The sequence below is a fragment of the Rhodnius prolixus genome, unplaced genomic scaffold, assembly GCF_049639745.1.
Source record: "Rhodnius prolixus isolate KJV_2025 unplaced genomic scaffold, Rpr scaffold_1, whole genome shotgun sequence".
NCBI classification, from domain to species: domain Eukaryota; kingdom Metazoa; phylum Arthropoda; class Insecta; order Hemiptera; family Reduviidae; genus Rhodnius; species Rhodnius prolixus.
This window is the reverse complement of record NW_027411581.1, coordinates 12,056,162-12,082,606: the sequence shown is the minus strand read 5'-3', so window position 1 is coordinate 12,082,606 and position 26,445 is coordinate 12,056,162. Positions and strand designations below refer to the sequence as shown.

The 26,445-nt window shown below is 34.5% G+C and overlaps 1 protein-coding gene and 1 long non-coding RNA gene across 6 annotated transcripts in view; one reads left to right on the top strand and one right to left on the bottom strand.

Moving 5' to 3' along the window:
- trh (PAS domain-containing protein trachealess) overlaps nucleotides 1–26,445 on the top strand; it is a 350,233-nt gene that overhangs the window by 315,771 nt on the left and 8,017 nt on the right. For all 4 annotated transcript variants that reach the window (XM_074129109.1, XM_074129093.1, XM_074129102.1 and 1 more), the window contains 4 exons: nucleotides 4,207–4,283; nucleotides 4,415–4,504; nucleotides 18,668–18,812; nucleotides 24,771–24,892. In XM_074129109.1, the coding sequence (XP_073985210.1) occupies nucleotides 4,207–4,283; nucleotides 4,415–4,504; nucleotides 18,668–18,812; nucleotides 24,771–24,892 (434 nt within the window). The remainder of the gene's footprint in view (nucleotides 1–4,206; nucleotides 4,284–4,414; nucleotides 4,505–18,667; nucleotides 18,813–24,770; nucleotides 24,893–26,445) is intronic.
- LOC141454673 (uncharacterized) lies at nucleotides 629–26,437 on the bottom strand. 2 transcript variants are annotated; one of them, XR_012458865.1, is made up of 5 exons: nucleotides 25,584–26,437; nucleotides 24,999–25,119; nucleotides 2,595–2,725; nucleotides 952–1,251; nucleotides 629–848 (listed from the first exon to the last, which is right to left on the bottom strand). It is a non-coding gene; the product is annotated as an uncharacterized lncRNA (long non-coding RNA). The 2 variants fall into 2 exon arrangements; XR_012458866.1 differs by lacking the exons at nucleotides 24,999–25,119; nucleotides 25,584–26,437 and adding an exon at nucleotides 12,112–12,509.

Below are 26,445 nucleotides of genomic sequence, written 5' to 3'. Positions count from 1 at the left end.
TAGTGAGACGTGCGTCTCTAACTGTACAAACAGCATCACTGGGATCTGCAACCTTCCACTTCTCAATCAACACTGCACCCTACACACACACACTCACACAAATATCCAATCTCTTCTATATAAACTGATCGTAAAATATTATATTAACTCTACTATAGAGGCTGGGCTTCTATAAACAAACGCTTCAAAATATTGCCTCCATAAAAATAACATATTTAACATCAGTATTATCCATTTTATTGAGAAGATTATTATTTCTATTTTGCTCCTTAGAGGAGTTCCACTGTAAGAATTGATAAATTCTCCCTTGTGTGATCAGATGGATTTGTATTAGAAGTGATCGTTTAGAAGTCCGTAAAAAGATGAAACAGTGTTGTCCGGAGTGTATTCCGTTCTGCTTGCGCAATCGAGCTGATTTGACATTTTGGCTAACTGCGGAAGCTCAAGGAAATCCTCTCACAATTCTCAAATTGCGAATGGGCTAAACCTCGAAGATATTTATACAAAACAAAACAAAAAATTGTAAAATATAATTGTGAGTTCATACTTTAAAAATTACTGCTCTAAGTTAAGATTCATTTGCTTAATTTTCTTACATTTATTAAGAAACAACTACATGTATCGCCGTTCTAAATATTATAGCAATGTAACTATGAACATTGAACATAAGTTTAGATCAAATTAGATTCCACGGGGTTTGGTCAGTTAGTTAACCAATGCCACCACGAAACAGGGGTCTTTTGTGGCACTCAGTTATTAGAGCACCACCTCCAGTCCGGTCGGCTTGATTAGAGTCTGGAGGGAGCTTCCTTTTCTTCTACAAACTCAGCCAGAATAAGACCTTCATACTAGCAAAGAAATTGTATTATAGTTTCTCTCTGTTATTGACAAAATCTGAAAAAGTTATCCGTCTAGCCAACGCGTTATGTGGTTTACTTAGTATGTAGTTACCTGTAAGACGGTTCACGGCCATTCATTATGATCTATGGATAGCTTTTTTTGGAGCTTTGATGAAACCTCTCGGGCCAGGAAGTCTGCTGTCTCATTGCGTAAATGTCCGAACTCCAGACATAAATACTTTCTTTAATCACCAAGTCTCATTAAGATGTAGAGGCAGTCCCTTAATAGCCTTGAATTGATTCGTACTTAATAGCCAATATGGCCACCAGGTTATTTGAGCAAGTGGCGATTATTATATTGGTTATCTTCTTACCTAGTCCTTGCTATTTTGCGTTCTTTATAGTGACGTACCTAAGACACAATACAAACAAATATTATTTCTAGAATCTACGTCCGAAACATAAACGAAGCGAATTAAATACCTCAAAACTTAATAGGTGATCGCCTATTATTTCAGGAGGGGCTTAACGTCCAATAACAATGTCGTGGACGGGGGTGGAAGCTCATACTTTACTATAAATAATTTTTTCTAACAAATAAAAAGTAGTCATACACGGGATTCGAATTGGAGATTTCCCATTTACAAAAAGCCACGCTCTTGACCACTAGATCAACATCCGCTCATAGTGACTTAGTAATCTACGATCTAAATGCAAGTTGGCTCCAAAAAACGTTCTAACATCCACTACCTCTCCGTTTTAGGTTTCGATTTATAACTAACTTCATGGATTGCGGATTTCACTTCCATCTTGCATTGAATCTCATCCTTTAATCCATCAGTATCCCTTAGCATCAAGCCCAGACATTGTTTCTGGACGGGCTACGAAGTTTCAAACTTTGGAGTTCGCCACTAGGTGATTTTCCTCCTGTCAGATTACTGTCATGCTGGTTACTTGATCCTGGGTACTTGCATATTTTCCGATTAGAACAAGAAGTAAGGATTTAATAAACGGTTAGTTGCTGACCACCATTTCATTAACGTTATAGGTTTACTAAGAAATAACGGGCCAATTTTTTGTGACAGGAATTATAAGTTCTGTAAATAAATGGTAGTTTAGAATTAATAGTTATGAAACTAAAGGTGTGCAACATGTTATTGTACCAAATATTGTTTGAAGACACCTGTACAAGACATGCCAAGTAACAACAACACTTTAACGCTAAGTTGTTTGTGCTGCAACGTCAGTGCAGACATATGGTTAGAGGGTTGTGACAATATTAGCACCATACGAACACATACACATGTTGCTGAAGACATATTTCATGGAAGCTACAAGGGGGGAGGTGACAGAAGTCAGGGGCGGCTCTCTCTGCCCACCCAGTCTGCATCACCTCCTCCCTGAACTCGCTTCCCAGCTAACACCACTCACGGTACCTTATAGGAAGTGCACAAAGTCGCATCACGATCGTACCAAGTTATTAGCACGTCATAGCCGATACAAGCCAGGGGCGAGGGAATCATACAATGTTGCCAACCAAGAGAGTGTTGGAACATAAGCAGTAAGCACTAGCACACTCACTACCCCCGGACACCCACTGGTTCCCCTTTATACAAAAGCATCGTCTATATAATAAATGGTTAAGAAAGGAGAATGGAGGATGGCTAGAACTGTGGCTCGTCGCTAGGCACCAACAAGTTTAAGAATCAAGTCAAGCCGCTGGAGCAATATATCTCGGGATAAACAGTCCCTAACCGTCCAATGTCCCTTCTTCTGCTACTTCTTTGCCTTCGTCTTCAGCTGCCTGCTTCCTTCCCAGTTCCTTCTTTCTAGAGAGACTTCCTCTCCTTCACACCTCTCTCGCTCTGCGCTTTTCCCTTCCGCTCCTGAAAGATAGTTATTTTTACCAAGCCAAACCCAACAAAACTGGCCAGAGCGTTCCACACTCAGTAAAAATATTGTTATAGTCGGTTACGAAAATTGATTCTGGTAAGATAGTTGTAAATATCTATATTCTAGGCTTACAAGGTGTTATTTTTATTTGTCTAGTGTGTAAGTTGGGTGGAAATACGTTTGTAATCAGGTTAGGTTTAATGTTTGGGGTAATAAAGACGAGTTTTATGAAACGGTAACCAACATAAAGGAGAGCATCCGTAAATCCCATTACAGCCTCAATATCTTTTTTGTTCTGTTGACTGTTCAACTGGTTTTCAATATCATTTACCTTATTATGATTGCGTTAGCTGTATTTACAACGAATTCAAGCCATCTCCCTTCTGTATTCGTTGGTTTGCGCCAAATATCAGGGTAGAAATTCGAAGAAAATCAAGTTAGAGACTGCCAAAATTGTTGAATTATCAAAAAATATCTCTTTCTCTCCCACTAGACGATTCTAAATGAGCTTGGGTAGTCAAAAAATCTAAAAACCTGATGATTTTATCCCGAAAAATTCAAATTGAAAAGATTTACACGCAGGTTTTGTCTAGATAAATGATCGGAAAGTTCTTGTCTGTGTAGAGGAACATTTTGAGGATACAAACTTAAGTAGGAGCTCATACAGTCATCTACAAAGGAATATATTTATTTTTGCTAACTGTGAATATGTTTAAATTGAGGCCCTTCATTTTGAATGAATAGTTTATGTATGATTAGTGTTTTTCAATTTTTTGTTTTTTAATGTTTTAATTAATTTGCCAGTAGTCATATTGATTTAATATTCTTTTTTATTTTAAGAAGTGGGTTTATTCCTTTCTTTTTAATAATATTAATTTATTTTAATTTGAATTAATATTTAATTTATGTTCTTTTCTATTTCTTTTTTCAACAATATGGGTTAGGTAATTGTTTTTGTCGTCTATTTATATTCATTTTTATACACTGGACACCTATAACAGATAATATATGTTACATACGCGGGGTCTGCACTGGTAGTTGATGTCACAATATTGTGGGTTAAGTGAACATACAGGAGAATCTATTGTAACTCAACACATAACCTCTCAAACTTTTTCTTTTATACTTACAGACGACTGCATTAAACTATTAATGACTGAAGACGGCCAAATGGATCTTGTAATCATTTTTTAGATCTTTTCGCAGATTTTGACATTGTAGCTACAACTTTCTTAACAAATTTAATCTATCTTAACTATGTCACCTTCTCCCAAAATAATTGTTTTCAACTGATAATTAGAGGCCTAATTTTAATTAAAAGGCCTGAATGTGATAAAAAAAGACCTCAGACTTCATTTTGGCTTCTCAATTCTAGAATTCAAAAGAATGCACTAACATATAATGGGTTGTTTATTAGATTTTAATTTAAAATTGCACATTCAAAAAACTAAATCAGTTTTTTTTTGCTTCGCAGGAGGTGTTCGGAGTAGGACAGGAAATAATTTAGCGCAAGATATATTTGAATTACATCAGGGCACACATATATTGCAAGTAAGTGATTCATTACAGAAATCTGTGAAAATTTTTCCATCCTTAACACATTATAACTGAAATAATAGAACATTAAAAATTAATAAATATTTATAATTGAATTTAAAAGATCCTTTTTTTAAATATTCCAGAGCCTGGATGGATTCGCGTTTGCACTAGCCGCTGACGGAAGGTTCCTCTACATTTCGGAGACTGTATCCATCTATCTAGGACTGTCACAGGTAAGAAGAATGTCTGCCTTAATTTAACCAACAGTTTTACACAACAGGAGTGTACTGCTTTATTTCTGGGCATAGTTTACCTACGGACGAACTCAAGCTTACCAATATCACAGTTACTAACTGTTATACTTTAGTGGTATGTTCACTCTGGCAAAGAAATCATAAGACTAAATGCCTATGCCACAAACTTTTCCTCAAAATGGATAGTCTTTACAGTGGATACCTCTCCTCTAATCCAGCTCTTAAACTTAAATGCAATGGAATATTGGCTTCTCAATCATAATTTCACAATTTATCACGTCAATGACATTATATTCCGTTTATTTGGCAATAACTAGAAACTATTTGAGGTAACCAATTTGGTATAGTTGTTATATTTTGGCGATAAAGTATAGAGGAATTCACTATAACTGTGTTAGACTTGCTTGCATGAGTTTACTGTGATCGCCATTGTGCACTTTATACTGTTTTATTGGTTTTGTTGTGATAAAACCATAAATGCTAAGATTCTATTCACTCATCTTCTTCTAATTCTTCCCTCAATTAGTGCAGTTAGTGTCGAATGGAACAGATGCTGCTGGAATTCCATTAAAATCCGTTTCTATTTTCGCTACGAAGAAAGCGGGGATCGTTTCTAAATTTCCGGATTGATATTTCCACTAGATGGCATGTTTTTAGGCCCCTCGAATGCGAAAAAGAATTTTCGTTTATCTGTAGCTCTAAAACTTAAACTCGAAGGAACAATAACCTTAGTATTACGTTAAGTTACGCGCTACTGTAACAGCGGAAAAAACCCTTTACTCCCCAAGGTATAGATAGCCCTTCAGTTTTCTACGATTTTCTTGAAAAATAGCTCCATCTTTTTCTTCAAAAATGTATTCATGTTGAACTAGAACTTTTATTTTCCTTGAAAATTCTATTACAAATACTTTTGGGAGAGAAGGTGGTTTGTTTAGGCATAAAGAAACATGAGCAGTAGGATAAATAATTCCTAGTAGCACTCCCTCGAAAATGGGGAGAGGAAAAAATTGGTTTAATCTTTAAAATTGAGGAATCAGATTAGGAAATATGTAAAAAGTTTATTTATTTCAAGAATATTAATGATCACGAAAAGGTTAAATTCTGTAACGAGAGTTAACCATTAAGAGCGAGAATCATTTTTAAGAAAATCCCAAACAACTCAGTAACAAGGAAGTTCCAGTTGATTAATTGTGTCCAATACTTCCTTTATCTGGATTATCTAACAACCAACCTAATGTAATAATAATAATAAAAAAACTTTTCTGACTCAAGGGACAAAATATAAATTATTTTAGGCGAAACGTATCGTTCTCTTGAAAAAAACAAAACGATTTAATTAAACATCAAACTATACTCATCTTTAAGAAAGATTTTTATAAATCTTCGGAATTAAAGAAGTAAAAATTTAGTATTTTTATATAACATTGGGTTCTGAATGGGCGCCGCGTTTGTGCGTCTTCTATGAAATGTTGTGAAAGAGTGGGTGATTGAGGGAGATACGAAGCAGCAGCAGGAGGAAGAAGTGGGGCCAGAGGAGAAGAAGAAGTCCTGGCACGGAGAGGATGTTGAGGTGTACAGCGACTCCTAACTACGAACTGTGCATACTTGATCAGCAGACAGCCAGTCGCCGGCCAGCGAACTGAGAACCAGCCGAGAGCCCTTCATCCCTTCGTCTTCTTCTTCCCTTTGCTCCCTTTTAAACACGTCGCTTCCCTTTTATCTCGCTTGGTCTTCACTGTAAATGTTCGCATTACCCCTCTTTGCAAGGGCTCCTATTCTACTCAATTATTACCTTGCTAAGGATAGCATCAATTAAAACTGCAAAGAAAACAAATACTATAATCATGGAAGTTTAATATTACTTAATGACAACTTTGCTGATCTTTACAAACTTTTGGTTGAGCTTTTTCAATATCTGCCAGTTTCCTTTACTACGAAGTTTAGTAGCGGCTGAGAGATTATTCATTTGCCACTGATTACCTGAGTCGTACATAAAATGGATGGACCTGGTGCGTTTCTTAATGCATTACTATGAACACGAGTCCTCCCGATTCAGCCGGACGTTGAAGTTGTCATTAGATTTCAGCCAATGCTTGCCGTTTTCGAAGTAAATTGCCGTAAGAGAGATTGAGGTTTCATGTCCGAGAGATACAGGAATGGGAGATTTGTGAAGAAGCACTTGAGGAACATGGAAAGATGTTTGTACAAAAAAGAACGTAGGGAAGAAGACACAGAGTTTTTTCCTTTCTCTGAAAAGGTTGCTCTGCTGATTCGGCAAGCTTTGGTTGTCTGGTCATCTGATTAGTTAAGCAGGACAGAGCAGCTCTGAGTGTCAGAATTGTCAGAATCCGGGAATTGGGAATCAGTACTTAGGCATGTGAGGCAGGATTTTCAATAAATAAATCTTTTGAGCCGAAATTCAATCAAATCATCGGTTAAAAATACATGGCTCTGCGGTTAGGAATCATTATGCAATCATTAAGATATTATATTAGAAGTACGAAGAGTTATAATTTGTAAGCAAAAAACAAAAAAATTGTAAAATACGCGATTGTAAATTCCAAGTTCCTGATCAAAATTGAGACTTCCTCAATTCTCTGTACTACCACTTGTTTTTTCTTTTTTACAAAACTTGCCCCTTTCTTGTCTGCCCATGATTCGCCGTCTTTAAAGGTGTCAGCAGCACTCTCCTGGTTAGCCAGTCGCACATACCCCAGTGTTAGTATACTTGACAGTAGATAATAGTCTGTACATTGTTGTGTATTCAGGTGGCACTGCCCACACTTCCTGCCCCCTTCCTAAATCTACACAACACCCATCGGCCATCTTGTCTCCTATATTTTTTTTCACTTCTCTTTTTCGTACTTTATTTTTTATTTTCCCTCTCTTCCATTCTCCCTTCCTACCTTGGGTTCACTTCTGAACACAGTCGTTATTTATGTGAACTACCAAAAACAAAAAAATTTAAGAAACTACACAAAATAGAAAAACTATTTAGAAAAAGAGGACACCCCCGGTTTTTCTAGATGCTGAAGATACAACCGTTTTTATTTGAATATTTTAAAAATTCATCGTTGATATTACGCTAGGATGATTTGTGTTGACAGCTTCTAACTTCTCTGTGATAATAAATCTTACGACACTTTTTTCGGTTTTTGTTACTTCCTGAAAATTAATTCATTTCATTGAAATTCTCGATGAGACTTGGATTTTTCATTTTGTACTCTTTAAAAAAAATAAATAAATACCTGGAAACAGGAAGTAAGAAACGAACTGTCGTTGTTCGTGGGAACTTAACAAAAGGGTTTGTGATTCGTACTTTTCCTTTGTCAGGAGTAACTAAGTTACAAATTTCACTTATTATCTCATGCGAAACTGGCGATTACTGATTGCTTATTTCTGCACTATAGAAATCACTTTCTTATTGGCCGGAAATAGAATTCAATCACGCGTATAACATTCTGCAATTCGAAGATAAATCGTCTAGAAAAATGCCAACCCTAAAATTTTAAACTTATTTATAGCAACTTACGTAAATAAGTTTTCTTATGGCTCAGAATTTTTACTAAAAACTAAAAAAAAGAAAAAATAATTGTTTCTCAAGAACACCATTAAAATAGATATTACTTGACTTGAAAAAGATTCAAAACCAAAGTGATAGTCTAAATGTTAAGATTTGAGTGACCAAGTATATTATTTTGATGACTGCCTTGAAAAATTATTACAAATCTCGAAAACTAGCTCTGTAATTCTGGAAGTAATATTATATTCTTTCCGTAATTCTTATTAGATATTTCAAACTCATAAATACTGAGGAGGACCACAGAATATACTGAATCAGCGCTTCGTACGTCAGCTAAATTTCTCCAAACGCTGAGAAGACGTGGGGGAAATGCTTCAAATAAAAGTTCCAAGTTGTATCTGGAAGAATAGTTTCAAAAATGAAAAATGAAAGTAAAAAGTTCGAAATCGTCACAGTACGTATAACCTTGAGGGAAGGGATTAGCTGTGTGGTTAGCTTATACTGGATTCCACCGCGGAGATCCCGAATTTGAATCCAGCTGATAACCCTTAGACTTTCTCTTCTTAGGAGCTTGTTACAGCTCTCTGTCTGTTTGTCTGTTACGGAGAATACTGTCCGAAAACCGGCAATGCCCTGAAAAACGCTCCAGGCGTCAATAATCTCAGATGTTAATGCGCCTTTTTTTTTTTTTTTTTTTTTTTTTTTTTTTTTTTTTTTTTTTTTTTTTTTTTTAATAACCTTCTCTCCCAGATGTTCCTTCTAGATTACCACAACCGGATTGCACTTCTTCATACTGAAACTATACGATACTCTGGGCTACATATGGACGTTTGACATACAAGAAAAACAAGATCAAAAAAAGGCGCTACGACTTCCTGGAAAACGATCAAAAGTGAAACTAAACAACAAAGTAGTTATTTATAAAGCGCTGCCTGAAACTGATTTGGACTTACGTTCTAGAACTGCGAGCATTCCAACATCTATCGACTCTAGATACTACAGTTACAAATTCTTCGATAACCAGTGCACCATCGAACGTCTATCAAACTATTCCCTCCGACCTAAAAGTACCTTTCATTCAAGACCTAATCTCTGCCCGTCACAAGACGTTTGACTCTCTCCTTTCCGCACATCCTGGACCCTCTCACATTGGCCAGCTTTCTTGCTGCCGAATCTAATCGCTGATTTAAACGGCGCTGGCCTCGCGATTTACTCTGCAGTGAAGTTTAATAATTGACTCATTGGGTGGTAACTGCTCTCATATCACATGTCCAGTCATCTGATTCACTTGTTTCAGCATCAATTGCGCTTGCAGTTATAAATTTCAATGAAGTTTAATTTTTTTTTTTTTTTTTTTTTTTTTTTTTTTTTTTTTTGGCGCATCAACAGCTGAGGTCATTAGCGCCCGGAGCTTTTTCCAGTGCACTGCCGGCCTCCGGACAGTGTTCTCTCGTTACAGACAACACTGTCCATCACCGGATTCATCGCTTCTCGGCCTTTTGGCTAAGATCAAAGTGTAATGAAGTTTAATATATACATAATTGTTTCTGTAAATCCAAGTGTAATTCTCTGTGAAATTTCTTTACTTTTGATCATTTTCCCAGCAGTGAAATTAGTGAGTGTGATAAAATTTCCCATGGAATGGCCCAGGGCTTTTATTGAATCGGAAATATTGACTTTTATTCATTCACACAAAAGATATCCTTCACAATTCATTCACAAAAACAATTACAAAATTATTACCTACCCTAAAGTGCTTTTTATGCCTTCCACACTATACCTCTAGTTTTGAGATAATATTATCTTGACAGAGAAGGAAACGTCGTAATGCTTATCTATAGTTTTTCGTTTATTAAACTTCGAAAATGTGATTTCTGCGGATGTGCTTAAAAACTATGGGAAGAATAGTGGAAAAGGGTTTGGTGTAGGAACTGAGTAGTTTGGGAGTTGACAGCAGTATAACAGCAGCAGTAGCCAGAACGGTGATCGGGGGCGGGGGAGTGCGTAGGCGAGGAGTTCCCGCAGGAGAGAGCGGGAGTACTGGCTGGGTCGCGGTGTATTGATTGTCTGACGAACTAGGCGCTGGTGGTTGGAGGGGACTCAGGAGTCCACATCAGTAGCCGGGTCACGCCCAGCTCGGTCGGGCGGACGGGCGCGCTCCCCTGGCGCACGTGACTGGAATAGGCGGGACTTGAGGGGCGGCGTCCTGGAGGTGGAGCACGTACCGCCTCTACCTTCCTCGTCCAACACGCGCACATGCACACAACATACCTGTCACTCTATAGTGATATCAAAACGTTCCTCTATTTATAAAGAAGAGGCAGGAGTAGAACTGGCTTGCCAGCCCCGCGCGTCCCTCCCTAAACCATCTCATCTTCTGCCTTTTCCTTCCTGTATATACTATAACCTACCACCTACCTTACTTTCTAGTACGTCTTCAGGGACCTGTTTAAATCAATGACGATCCCAGGTATATACCTTGTAGCTAGGGAGAGCGAGTGCCAAGGCAATGTAACGCATATTCTAAGCCCCCGTCCAATAATGCCTTATACGGTCCTCAATTTTATATACATATTTATAATATATATATATATTGCACACCCCTTAGCACTTGCTAGCTCTCTGTAGATTATTACATTACAGACTATTTGTCAAGTCTTACTTCCGTCTAGGATTGATTTACATCCGGTAATGTCAGCGATGTCCGCTAGAAAGAAACTTAAAGATAGTCTATATACCAAGGAGTAAGATTATAATCTAAAATTTTAAGTTGTAAATAAAATTTATTTTTAAGCAAGGCGATACAAAAATGTAGTAAATTTATTTAGATATAAACAATTTTAAAACTTTGATCGAACGGTGATTAAAAAAGTGAGGGCATAGTTGCTCAAACTTTGCTGTACCCTTACAAATCTATCTCCAATAACCTTCCAAAAAAATCAATTTTTTTGAAAACTTTTTCAAATTAAAGCCACTTGCAGATTTAAGAAAATCATTGAACTCATTTCTAATAAATCGCTTAATAAACATGGAAACTAATGTACAGAACACTTAAGATGGTTGAAAACCCCAAACAGAATTAAAGAAAATTCGCCATTGTGTTTAATATAAGAAAAAAAGATGCGTTAGGAACGGAGTGTAATAAAAGAGAATTCTTTGAAGTTAAAGATAAAAAACTAAATAAAAGTAATTTTTACAAATAAAAGATCCCGTTAAATGGATGGAATATCCATGAGTTACAGTTTCTCTAAGAACTAGTAACCAAACAATTACAATGTAAACGTGGATTCTACTTCATTGCATTTTTAAAAAAAGGAAATTAAAAACAACGTATTTCGTGACAATTCTGCCCTATTCGTATCTGACATATAAATGGGGAACACACGATTTTGCGATGTAGAAGATTATTGAAGATTCCTGGACGATTTAAATATAGTATACATATTTTATATTCAATGTAGATAACGTAATAATTTGTTATTACATTCAGTGCATATTTATTAGAAATTCCTGGCCGGTGATTTGCATGTTAAAAGTAATTCTTATTGACATTCCTTCTAGAAGATTGCAAACTGTTAGAAATAAGCATCCTCACGAATATGATCATTGTTCTTTCTTAACACTGGTGTTTCACTGACCATTTACTTTTTCTAACTGCCTTTTTTGAGAACATCTTGAGAAAATCAAAAACATCTTGCAAGATGTTGGAAATTGAAGCGCTCAACTGAAATATTTGTTTACATCTTTAAATTCTAAAAATTGATAATTTGGATTTTTAGAACTAACAAAGATTTTTATTGGAAATGAAAATGATAAAAATATAACTCCGATTACTTTATTTATAGACGCTTGATTGTTTTGAAATTGATAGGTTATAAATTGGTATAATTCCATTCTATTTTTCTTTCAACTTTCTTAAAAAGTTATCAGTCCATAATCAGCTTATACAAATAGTACAAAACAGGGTAGAAAATGTTAGGCAGGAGCTAATCACCTCCTGTAAGTTTTTCATTTCTTTTTATATTCTATTATTTTTGGTCGAAACTAGTAAATATTCACTTACCTGGCAGAATTAATATCCCAACTGTTCTCAATTTGAAAATAGCGGCAGCCCTTTCGTTTAGAATAATTATTAATTTAACTAGAGACAAACGTACATTAACTTCACTATATACTCACAATTTTTGCACATGAAGAAAGTGGGCAAAAAAAATGTGTACGCTGGCGAATTTTTGAACACAAGGACAATGTTTCTGTAAATTGGGAATAACCTGCCTTAAGGTAGCAGCACAATGCAGGGGACTACTTATGTACATATGAGATCTGTTAATTTTCACTTGTACTATTGGAAATTTTTTAAGTGACTTTTGAACAGATTTTATTTTAAAAAAGATATCTTATAATTCGTTTCAAACTATTCATGTTCACGTCTTCTCTGTAGTTAATGAGTCAAGTTGTGTGAAATGACCTGACTGATGCTTTATTGTTCTGATCAATCAATTCAGTTTTGATAAATTATAATTTACTTCAAATAACAAATAAGAAAGCAATCGAACAACCATTCTAAGGCCTCTCAATATGAAAAATAAGTTGTTTTATCTCGGGCTATACTCGTATTAAATTCATTCATTTTTTTCACTTCGTGCCGAGTTATATATAAATTCTTATATTTTACACATCTTTTGTTACAATACTTGTTTAGTGTAGGGCACTAGTTTTTTAATTTTTTTTTTTTTTTAGTGTGTACATGGGCATTAAAATAACTATTAAGGTATGCCCAATTAAATACAGTAATTGAAAACTAAGAGCTTAAAGTTAGTAAATATAAGAGCCGTAACTAGTGCTGCACGAGAAACGAGACAAATCTCGGTCTCGGTCTCGGTACCGAGACCAAGACCGAGACCGAGACGAGACTTGAGCAACCGAGACCGAGACATGATATATCTCGTCGAGAAATCTCGGTCTCGTCTCGGTTTTTCAAATATTAATTTTTAGCTACAAAATTATAAAATTGTGTTCTTTATTAATAAATAATCATTACGGGTATTGAATTAATTATTAAAAGATACGATTTTATTATATATGTTCAATATTACTACATCTATTTGACTTCGAATTACATAAGTAAAGTAAGCAAAGTAAAGTAATCGCCTATTTTTTCAGGCGGGGATTTACGTCCAACTACCAATTAGGTGTCGCGGACGGAGGCGACTAGCAAACATACTTTACTGTAAATTTCTCATATTAACCATTAAATAAAATCCAAGGCCTAAGACCGGGAATCGAACCCAGTACCACAATACACATTAGCTTCGCAGGTCTCGCACCGCTCGGCTACCGTGGCGGCCCCCTTCGAATTACCTAATTTTTACATAAATTCACTAAATTTCACTATTCATGTCATTCATTTATTCAATTTCATAAATTTCACTATTAATAATCTAATACTTTGAACTTAGATATTATTTGAATTATATTTTTGAATTAGTGAATTTGAAAAAAAAGACTATCTATGCATCTAAAAAATATTGCCACAAATTTTCGTTTTTAAGATACACTTTGCCCAAGCATTGATACATAAAAGAGCTTTTACTGAGTCAGAAGTTAGAGAAGCCATTATCATCGCAGCTTGCGAAAATAATCTTTCCGATGGCACTGAAGTTGCACAGATACTAAAAATATCTTTTGCCATTCTAGACAAATTTTTGAAGGAATTCTCAAGTGTTTTCCACCATTCTAAAATGTCAACGTCTACTGGTGCTTGGTCTAATTTGGGGTAATTAATTATTTCTGTCTTCCATGCTTCGGTGATATTTGCTGATTTTTGAGCAAATGGTGCAAAAATATTGATGCAGTCGTCGTCGTCGTCAAAAGGTGAATCATCAGATTCTTTATCTTCACCAACAGCCGTAACTAATGGAGCGGGAAGTTTGTTGGGAGGTGTATTTTTTTTATTTCACGAATCGACTTGTTATAGCAGGCAGATATGTTATTTGGCGCGTTTTTAACATCTTTTTGAAATTATATAAAGATATATAACAGTAATAGTAATATATGATGCATTGAAGTGTAAGTAGTTGTTTTCTTTTACACACATTTTCATTACCAATATATAAATTAAAATAATTATTAGAAAATAATAACATTTTTTGAAAAGATTATTAATAGCAAACCGCTTTTAATACTTTAACAAAAATTCAAAAAAACCGAGACCGAGACCGAGATATCTCGACGAGACCGAGACCGAAACTTGAGCGACCGATACCGAGATCGAGATCGAGACTGCATAAAGTCTCGCCTCGTCTCGGTCTCGTGCAGCACTAGCCGTAACGTTGAGTAAAGTACATTATTGTATGCTATGGTTCAAACTGTATGACTGGTATTAAAGTAAAATAAGTAAGCATTTTGATATTAATAATTTTTCAAGCGTTTAAGGCGGTATTTTTAGCAAATAAAATTGACAATTTTTTGATAATATTAAAATTTAAAAAATATAATAAAGAAAACACCTCTGAGTCTGGAGCTTGACACTTTTTTAACTCTTATGATTATGAAAATAGGCACGATTATGTTGGGATTTGTTTGTAGTTTTTTGTTTTCATTTAGAATTACTCAGATAAAACTGTTATGTGTTTGCAATATGTAGAATTAATTACTAATTCTAATGAACTTGTACATTTCTTAGACACATTTTTTTTGTTTTTAAGAATTTTGAAGAAAAAGTAAAGTGGGAATTGATGCTTAATTATCTAAAACCTCACCAAGAATTCATGAGGATCTGGCAATAATGTTAGTAAATCTTAAGAATACATTCATAAAAACAATACAAACATTTTATGAATGATACGAAAAATTAATGATCAAACCAAAGTAATGCCTGGAAACTATAATTGAATATTTAACTACAAAAATTCCATCACGATTCTCTTCTGCCCAGTCCTGCTTTCTACGTTGCCGTTTGGCGGATGTCCAGCCACTAGCACACAATAAGACATAAAGTGGCCGACCCGTCAAGAAGTCACTAGTGAAGAGAAGTCAGTAAGTAAATACATAGATGTCTGTAACTTAGTACTGGTTTGAAGCCTATGTGTACGCTTTGTACATGGGAAATCATAAAGGCATAGGCTCTTGTCGTGGTATATGGTGATTAGCCATGCAAGTGAGGTAACTCCTTCATATCGGGGCATGCATGACTATGAGCCTACAGAAATGACTGGTTGAATAGTCAAGTAGGCACCAGCCTGGGGACATTGATCCCCCCTCTCCTCTTGTTACATACACTGGGCACCCTCATACATCTTTACTATCTTCTTGGAGGAAGTTGCATACGTTAAATACAACACTGCCTCACGATTTCTCACGTTAAATACAACACTGGCTAGAAAAATGTTCCACGACGCGAACAGTTTTTATTGAAAATTTGGTTATAACTTATTTTCGCTTTGAGCAAAGTCGTATATACCAAAGTTGGTCGATAATCCATATTGCGCAGCGTTATCATCAGTAATCAAGGCATATTCTTGGATCTCTAGATAAGTGACCATTGCACAGATAAAACAGAAACTAGCGAGCTGAAATCCAATCATCAGATGGGCCAAAACCTGATGATGAAAAGCATTACAAACTTAAAGTGAAGAAAAACCAAAATGATGTAAAAAAAATCAATGATATTTTTCCGGATGGCGGATCTAGTCATGTATTCAATTTCCACGTTATTCATTCAAACAAAGTTTTTATTTAAGTTTAACTTGATTGTAAACTAAGCTACGAATCATTTAAACTTCTGTACGAGCCAAGACTACATCTTGCACGTGATGCAGGACTATTCAAGTAAAATAATAATAACCTGAACACAAATTATCAAAATTCAGTACATATTAGCAAGATTGCGCAGTATAACCTTAGATATTTATTTCGATAATTGGAAATAAAATATCTTGCGGTATTATTAGCGACCACCTGTTGCATCATTAAATTAATATACTTACTTAATAATCATTAAAACTATAGTATACCCTCATAGGATCATTAATTAATACACGGATGATATCATACAATCGACCAAAACGTAGCTGCCAAAACTTGTCTCAGAGAACTAAGCGTAAGGGCAGCTTAAACGGAATCATAACAATAAGCTTTACCAGAAATATTAAGCGCCATTGTCTGAAAAGAGAAGCTTCCAAAACAAAGATTGTGACCAAATATAATTGTCTGTAATTACTGTTCAATTGTTAAAAACATTGTGAAACTACTTTCGACTAGTAGCATACAAAAGTAAACCGTTCTTATTTATTAGTACTGTTTAAAACTGTTGGCGTTATTTCGTTAAAAAGGTAAAAATTAGAAAAATTTATGGCGATATTTTTCTTTAAGAAACTGTAGAAGACAGTAAAATAACAAAAACAAGAAACCATTAATTACATTGAAGAATGATCAAAGGTTATATCGAGTGGACAAGAGAGATTATTGTAACTTCGCCATGACTAATGTGATGTCTGGACACTCGAAGTGTTGTTGATATGTTGTCGTGAAGTGATACCCTTCACTAGACACTGGCTGGTAGGCTTCAACAGCACTAGTTATCTGGTACTGTGGACCGTGTCACTACATAGCTTGACTCAACTAGCAGGCCATCGACAATTTCTAATGTTCTTTTTTTCTGTTTGTCTGAAATTAAACAAAGCAATACGCGATAGAGCAGTGTATAGTATCATGTCCATTAATCAATTACGTAGCAAAGACCCAAATCAAAATTTTTAGACCGAGTATTCTCCAGTTGATTACTTTATAACACTATTATAGGTAAGTTATTACAACATTTATATGTGACAATTTTTTAGTAAAAGTGTAACTAAAGCCCCTTAAAATTTATAGTCGTCAATACGTACTCACATCTGATTCTTTACACTAGCAGAACTCACTTAAAAGCACTGTGTGGGAACAAAAAACTCCAAAGAAAAGTAATACGCATTTTATTTAACGAAGTTTGAAAAGAGTGTGGTTTCCAAATTGATTTTTAAATCCTTAACGAAATAGAACTCAGGCGGCCTTAGTTGAGAGCTCCGAGCTAGTTTTGTTAACTGGAGGTTCCTTAGGCGTCGCGATGATTGTGGCCTTCAATTCTGTTTCATCTGTGTATGTGGATCATCCCACTTTCATTGAGATCGAGGTCAATAAGGTGGCTGGCTATTGAGGCCCCAGCTCTAAAAAAGTTCTTCTGGAGTCGGCTTTTATATCATCTCGATTTAACTTCTCTAAAATCAGCTTGGTTTAAAACTTCTACTTTTAACTTTTGAAGCCAGATTTAATAATGCCTTTTAACATTGCTGAAAAGAGAACAACGGTGGTGGAATCGACCGCGCTTCAGCAATCCATGTTCAACTAATTCGCGGCTGTTCGAAGAGTAATAAATTACCAATGTCTTTTTATCTCAGCAAATCACCCTTCTTCCAAGACTCTAATGACATAATCCAGAGTCCAGTAATTCTGGACAGACCTGTACCTGTTCAGCCTGCAAATCAAACATGAACTGAACATGAATTGGACGAGTTGACGTGCCAAAGAAATTGCTTTTACATTATCCTTAACAGAATGAGTTAGGAAACGTTTCTTGTTTAAGTGGACATCCTAGAAGACAATTTGACTAAATTTCATTGATACACTATGATTTAATTTATAGAGATTTAAAAAAAACAAATTTTGTAAATTAACTCTACAAAAATTTAGATTATGATACTTTCTAAATTCTATTAGAAATTCAGAAAGTTACTAACTGTAGTGGTGTACAATGAATACTACAGACAATAAGGATGTACCAGTTTTTGAGACATGGAATGCGATAAGCATTCAACTGTTATTTCACATTCCAAATGTGGAACGGAGTGACTGAATAGGTTAACGAATTCATAGTTAATTTAGAAAATACAAATAAATGTAAAAGCTTACTAATTTTGCTTAAGTACAGTATTTTATAAGGTTCTATTAAAATAAGTTTTGTAACTTATTAGTTATTACATGATGTATGTATATAAAAAATAAGGTGGTTCTACTTCATTCATGTGAATAAGTTGCTTAATTCTTATGAAAAATCGTTTATTTCATTCAAAAGATTTTCACTCTGGAGCAAAGTTATTGTTGATGAGATTTTGTAATAGATGCAGCTTTCCGCCTAGGACTAGCCCGGTGTGTAATGGAACCCCATCAACCAATCGTATGACTGGCTGTGAACTGTATTGTTGCGATGAGGATTATCTATTTTATTTAATGCATTAATTAAGCAGTAATAGGTTCACCAATATTTAGTCGTGATTACGTTTAGTTTTATTGCAAACATAGTCCCCAGTAATATGGAAGTTCTTTTTTCTAAATTCAAGTTTCATTTAACCTAAGCACCTCACCTTCCCACTGGTCAGAGAACCCCAATGTTCTTCTATTATCTTTATTCTTTGCCCTTATTAACTTCTTCTTCTTCTTCTTATTCTTCTTACTACAGCCATCTCTCTCAATCCGTTCCAGGTACCAAAAACTAAAGTCAAGAAGCGCTCATCCTGGATAAAAACCTTCTGCACAATTCTTTTACTATTTCTTTATTATTTATTAATTTCAAATCGATTTTCCAGGTCGAAATGACAGGTAGCAGTGTATTCGATTATGTTCACCAGCAAGACCACAGCGAAATGGCCGAACAGCTGGGATTAGGGCTTTCCCAGGGATCTGGTATCGGATCACCACAAGGTTCTGACGAGGGTACTTCATCATCGCCAGGTAGTTTCTTTTTTCATCAATATTAAACTTACTAAATTAGTCAATACTTTTTTAATAGAAATAGACTTGATTTCATTTGGTAATTCTCTTAAATATTATTGCGTGTAACTGACCATAAGTTCATGTTGAAATCATGAATAAAGACAAGTAAGTGGGAGTGACGCAACTTCTAAGCTATCAATCAACGAGAAAAAGAAGGAAAACTAAATCAACTAGACTGGTTTTGACTGGGGTCTGGAAAGATGCTGTTTATTTGTACACCAAAGTGTCTGTTGCTCGTCAAGATGTGTTCTTGTAATTCTGTGTTGCGAGCAACTGGCTTAAATTCTGCATTCCTCAGAGGACTTTAAAGAGTTAGAGTTTAGAAGATGCTAGCTAGTCTTTGTAAAAATCTTTATTCTAAGGACAATAAATTACTGTGGTTATTATTGCCAGTCTACTTTCATTTCAATATTTTAGCTCTCATCGCCACATCTGTGAAGCAAATCTTATCAAACAAATATTATCTTTAAATTTATAAATCAATCAGCCATTTCGAAAACGGTGTACGAGTAAACCGTGTCTACCTACTTGTTCTTATTAGATCATCAAATACAATTTACTGTCTAGAGCAGGCATGCCCAACCCGCGGCCCATGGGCCGCATGCGGCCCATTTGAAGACTTGTTGCGGCCCAATTGAAGTTTTCAACTGTCTATATTACTTTAGAGATTTAGACTTTAGACGGTTGAAACACATACTTTTAATTTTTAAATTTTGCAATAATAAACACCGCATATTATGTACTGAAAACATCATAAAGGAAATAATTATTTGACTTTTCAAAATCGTGCGCAACTTAAATTATTTTACACTTAGAGGCGGTAGAGATTCTGACTTCTCGCTGTCTGACATTCTGAGAAGTGCTATATTGGTCAAAACAAGTGCAATATGGTCGACTTTCAACTTTGGCGAGCTAAAAAGCCTGTACGAAGGGAATAAGATTGAGTATTATCAAAAATATATCCTCGAAGACAAATTTCCAAATTTAAAACGATTGGCTATGTGCATTTTATCAGCATTTGGAACTACTTATCGCTGCAAATCATTTTTTTCCACATTAAAGCTGGTAGAAACAAAGTGTCGCAGCAGGTTGCTCGAAAAAACATGAACAATCAACTACGATGCGCGTCGACTAAACTATCCGTTGATATTAAGCAAATCTCAAGTAAAATACAAAAACAAGTGGCATATTAATTGTAAGATAATAACATATTTTGAATGCTGTACGATAATAAAATATTTTGATTTATTTATTGTTTTATTTTTATATGTGCGGCCCATCTCAGTACAGTAAATTTTTTACTTGGCCCAGCAACCAATTTGGGTTGGGCACCCCTGGTCTAGAGGTATGTTTACATGTTATACAGGCTGTTCGTTTTAAGACGGCACAATGCATTTCATGCTTAAACGGTTAATCTGAGCAAAAAATGGTGGAGGAAAAATTTGTTGCCCGTCACCTTTAGTTTCAGAATATGTGACTTGATTTTAGATTCCTGCTCGCATACGCGGCTGACGCTCGACCAAAAGTGAGTGTTCGCAGTTGACCCCCATTTTCATATACACAGTTTTAAAGAGTATAAAAAGTTATGAAAGAAACCGGAAATCGCAATTCGATATCTTCAAAATTAAAGGTGCTAGCCATTTTAAAATCTGGTATTTATTAATCATATTTCAATTTTTTAACTTGCTATCAAAGAGAAAGAAGAGCACGCGATAGGTCATTTTTATGTATTTTTTCATCCCCTTTCTAATAAAAATATTGCCAAGGCAGTAAAGCTAGTATTTTTCTTAATATCGGGAAATAAGTCTTTTCCGAGTGATTTTTCTAAGAAAAATCAAATGTTAAGAGCTTTAGATGTTCTCAAGCATACACAAAATGGCTAAAAATTAATTTTACATCTGTTACAAACAAGAAGGTTTAATAATCATTTGGTAATTTAGGGAGAGTTGCGTTTAATTACCAAAAAAATTGGAAACCTCCTGCCATATATTTAAGTTATAAGCCTTCAAAGGTGCTTCCTCTGGCTCGCAAGCCAGTTTAGCCAGGAGGTTTCAACTGCTCTCTGAATCTGAGGATGTAAAATCAACTTTAGATTCTGTCACATATTAGATAGAAAATTTTCTTTCCTAATAACCAAATATGTTAATACTTTTGAGGCTGAGGTACCCTAAATTCTATGGGATAGCAGATTTTACTGATTTTAATTCAACAAGGATTTTTAATTAAGCTAGTCAATTGGATCAAATAAAGTTTGAGTCGAATTCTCCCTTGGTTGGATGTTAACAGAACCTGGTTGTGGGAACGGTTTCCCATAGTGGTAACTAACTTTCCGCTAGTTCATTGTGTGCGTGCGTATGGACTTCAGTTGCGTAGAGATGTGAGAGACTTGAAGGATTGATGGGTACCTATAATTTGTGGCTGCGACACAGAACTAGGGAAGCACGCTTGGACTGGCACGAGTCTCTGCTCTGTGTACAATCATCCATAACCATTCTTGTGAAGGAGAAGAAAGTCAAAGAGAAGTTTCTACCAAAGCAAAGGATTAGCTCAGACAAAAAACACATTCTTGTCCTTCCTTGCTTCTTTTTAAACAATTACTTCTACTCTTTATTCTATTTTTCGTCTACTCCTTAATTTACGGACACCTAGAAGAAATTTAAATCAAGATAATATTGAGCTACAAAGACACTACCAACAATTTTTGCAATCATGCGGATACCACATCAAATCAAATTTTGCTTATTTATATGTGGTGATTATAAACTAATCTAATGTAAGAATTATAGCGAGAATAATGTTTCTTACTATCGTATTCACAAAAAGTTAATCGGTATTATTAGCAAAAGAATTAGAGATTTAATTACACTGGAATTTCTTGCATTCGACTCGGCTTATTCCTAAAATTGACATTTTTTGTTTTAAGAATCATTAACTATTGTGCAGAGGATTCTAGGATTGTGACATAATTAGGAATCATTTTAAGAATAGCATGAACTATTTCATGCTTTGGACTTCTTCCTCTACGTCTAGAAGGAGCATAGTTCATGACACAGAACCATTTGATGTTTCCTACTGATTTTTCAATTCCCTCCAACGTTTACAAGACATATTTGCTTTTTTCCTCTACTGATCTCTTTCTACAGCCTCTCTTTCTGTTCAATTTAGCTCTCTCTTTTAGTGGTCACCTTCTACTTCCTTAACCTACTAGCAAACCACCATTTCTTTGTCTCTTTTCATTTATTTGATTTTTTTTTTTAGAGAGCAAAATTATTCGCTGCTTATTATTATTATTTTTTTTGCCACCATAAAAATTGAGCATCAGACTGATAATGAAGGAAGTGCGAACAAATTTTCTATTTTCATTCTAGATGTAATAAGCTTTTAAGTGAATTAAGAGGATAAGTTACTTCTCTGTTATATATGCAACGGAATGTCAGGGTCACAATAGCAGAGACCATACTCCCTAAATAAAGGAAAGATACCTTCTCTTGCATTTTCGTTTGGCCAAGTTTGGACTAATCGGATCTATTATTTGATAAACTTCGAGGTATTCTTTTATGGGTAACTTAAATTTTATTTCTGAAAGAGGAAGCGAAAACGATTGTTTCACATTTTTATGAGAGAAATGAGATACTAATTGATAATCTAATTGGTAAATATTTAATTGAAGCAGCAAACTTGAAGAATTGGGATAGATTTCTCTGCAAAGAGATCCCAACTATATTGGTTATTTTGAAAATCATTTTATACAAAAATAACTTAAAATAACTTTAGAAATTCTATAAAAGCTCTTACATTCCTATAAATTTTTCTTTTTAGTGTGCATATCGAGCAACTTCATAAAATTATAAATCCTTGAATTTGATCAATGATTGATGATTGACGAAGATTTTTAATTAAAAAATTGAAGGGATGCGAGATTAGTTGCGCTTTCCTAATTCCATACGTTCTAGTGCCACTTCCAGATTAGAGAAGCAAGAGTATGATTTTCCAAAATTTGTATTTAGTTTTCAGTTCAATAATTGAAAAATGAATAGAAAGAATCATCTATTCCATTATTTCATCTTATAAAGCACTTTTAAAAAACCTCATCTTATAAAAAGTAAACTCTATTTTAAGTACAGATCTCTTCAACCGGATTGCTGGTAGAAGACTTCTTAAAAAGAAGTAAGGTCCAACAAATTAAGTTTAACAAAAAAGAAATGACTAGAACTAAAGGAATTAAACTAAAAGACGTGGCTGGACGCTAGAAATATATTGTACGATCTTAGTACGAGCCACAGCTGTAGTTGAGTTATTTTCTCCGTTTGGACACGGTATTTCTTCCTGTATCCATAGTCCAGGACAATAGGTTACAGCCCCAGAGGGCATTACTTTCAGTGCTACCAAACTGAAGAGGAACCCGTGAAATTTTTAGTTAGTTTGATCCATAATCGATGGGCAAACAAAAGCCATATGATTCTCTACGTGGACTACAAGTAATTTCACTCCTGGTAATATGAGAACAATTTTTTTCTGAAACATAAAATATATTCTCTAGTTAAGTAGGTAAATGATTTTAAAAATAATTCTTTTTAGTTTATCTGACATTTGACGATCGAGTATGCAAAACGATCTCCCATATTAAAGACAAAAATGTATCTCGTTATTTCAAATTGCGCATACCGTGCTTACACACCGATGGGTTAAAATCTATCTTTTATCTTAAGTTAAAAGATCTTCCCTCAACTCTGGCTACGGTACTTTTGGATAACTACCCTGTTTCCATTGGCATGTTAATAAGGAGCTTAAGTTTTCATTATTACTATTATTTTATTTCATTAAAAGCATTTTGGGTTAGAAAATTATTTTTTAATCTTATTTTTCCATCTTCCACCTTTTCTTTTAAGTAAAATACATGAACCCCTTTTCGCCTTTGAAAAATGTAAATTTAATTTAAAAACAGAAAATAGTAGTTTTATTTAGATGAATTATCAATTGTTTCTGATTACACACGATTCCTCTACTGATGTGAACTTTATTTTAATTTGAGTTCTGTTGGAACGCTTCAGTTACTTGGCCGGAAAATTCTGAATAAAGGTCGACCTTTCGCACTTAAACGTAAGTTTCAGGAAAAACTTGTCAGTTAAAATAACTCCTATAAGAAATTTATTAAATATTAAAATGTAAATTGATTATCCAATAGAGATCATTACAATAACAGTTATGAAAAGTGTTAACCTCTATATTAAAGTCAATTTCTAAATTTCTAGTCCCAAAGTAAAACATTTTAGTACTAACATTTTTTTCTTAAATCCTAACTGTTCACAATCCTCATCTGCACATGAAGTTAGGTAATATACTGGCAAAATAATTCTAGTATGAGTCACAATAATTAGATAGAAAAGAAATGATAAAGAACTCAGAACGATCATTATTTAAATAAACCATTAAAATAAATGCAATAAAAATCTGGTTTCACATAAACAGATAATTAAAATCATTCACTGGTAGATATTCACCCTAGATATAAACTGTAATGTACAAAAACAAACGAAAACTACAACAAAAACTGAAATAACTATAAAGCCCAGTCGATTACAAATGTAAGTCGGCCTCACAACTTACCACTTTCCTTCTAGAGTCTATAGACATGATTGAGACCCCCCCCATTTCTGAAACATTTATTTACGATCAGTAGACCCTAAAACAGGTTCTTCGAAGTAAATACAATTCCGAAATTTTGACACGACGGCTATACTACTCGGCTCTTACTAGCGAAAATGAATTTGTTTGATGGAGGAACATAAAAAAATCCCAAGATAAATTGTTTTAAAATTATTTTCAACCAGTAAAACAACTTGAATAGTAATGTACATAGAATAATTCTTAATTTACAATTATAATTGCTAATTGGCAAAAATTTTCTGTTTTCAGTATCTACCGTAATGACATTAAATTCCTCCTCAACGTACAAAGGCTTTGAAAGAACTTTCTGTGTTAGAATGAAGTCAACCCTGACGAAAAGAGGCTGCCATTTCAAGTCATCCGGTTACAGAGTGAGTATATTTTGCAGAATTTGTTTATGTTGATATAATTTGTTCATTAATATAAAAAAGAAAGATGCTTTAGTGGATAAAATCAATAGAATGTTGAACTACGTACTTTGTTTATCTTCCTCTGCCGTCCACTAAGTTGTTTTTCTTAATATCTGCTCTTGATCGATATTTTCTGACGACCTGTTTTTGAAGTATAGTCAAGTTGTATTCCACATCAAAGTGTATGGCTGCGGAGAAAGGTGATTTTGCATTAATTTTGGCTTTAGTGAATCTACTAGCAGACTATGTATGACCCACTAACTGTACAAAACCCTATGTTTTACGCACATGATGTCGCAGTGGTGGGAATGGTAGGTTTCTCTGTTAGGTATCATGTTATAATAATGTAGTATTGTTTTTTTATTTTATAATTAGGAGTGTCAAAAAATAGAGTTAGAAGTTAGAATCTTGAGATTTGCAGTAAATGTAATATGAGAGTTTCTGTTTCATACCAGATTTTTGTGTTCAATCAGCCAGTAACTCACCTTATTGACTAAAATAAGTCAGCTAAAGAAAAAATGTCAATTATTTATAATCTATACGGGGAGAGATCTTCTATTGTATTGTCAGAAGGATTTTAGTTTAGTAAAGATGGATTCTTTCTCTCGTGATCCTTCTCAAGAAACAGAATTAAGAATGTGGTCTCAACTACCTTTTTTCTCCCAACTATGTCTTCTTAGTTTCTTAGTTGCAACAACTAGATAACATCAGTGAAGAAAGTGTAAAGCTTGAAGGATTAACTGGATACCAACAAATAATCTTGCTCATGGAGTTTGTCTTCAAGAAAGAGTTAAGATCCTTATCCAACTTCGTAACTTTATACATGGTTCACCTGAATCCCATCTCCATTCTTCGGGAATGTATTAAAACTTTTGGATAAAGGAAAATCCTTTTGTCATCAGTTATTTTCTGCATGCTTTATTATTTACAAAGTTATGAAAGTGTATGTTAGTACAGAACACAGTTTTAAGCCTCTTGTTCAAAATAGTTATACCTCTAAAGAATCCTTTTGTATTTACAAATTTCTATAATTTATTTGTTTCTTAGCTTAGATTTTTATATTTATTTATTTACTAAAACTCGAAAAAAAACCTGTTACAAGCTTCGAAGTGGGTATTATAACAATACAAATGTAAGGATTAGGTCAGAGCCTATGACTCCAGCGCGGAGTTATTGGGTTCGATTGTAGTTGCTCACTGGGCGTATTGTCTGAAAAAAACAAAAAAAAAAACACTTTCCGGAGGCCGGCAGTTTTACTGGAAAAAGCTTCCGGCGCCAATGAAAAAGTTTAATATTAAATGTAGAAGCGGTAATATAATTTTTGTTTGTGAATTGTTTTCTATTTATTGTACTAAAATGGAATATACGGGCACTGTTCATAGGGAATACTCATCTGTCTGTGATTGTTTTTTGTTTTTATTTGACGGTTTAAGATTTGTTTGATCCAATATTTTAAATGTTAAGTAATCCATAACAAATAATCCAAGTTATTGCTAATAATTCTCTTTATTCTT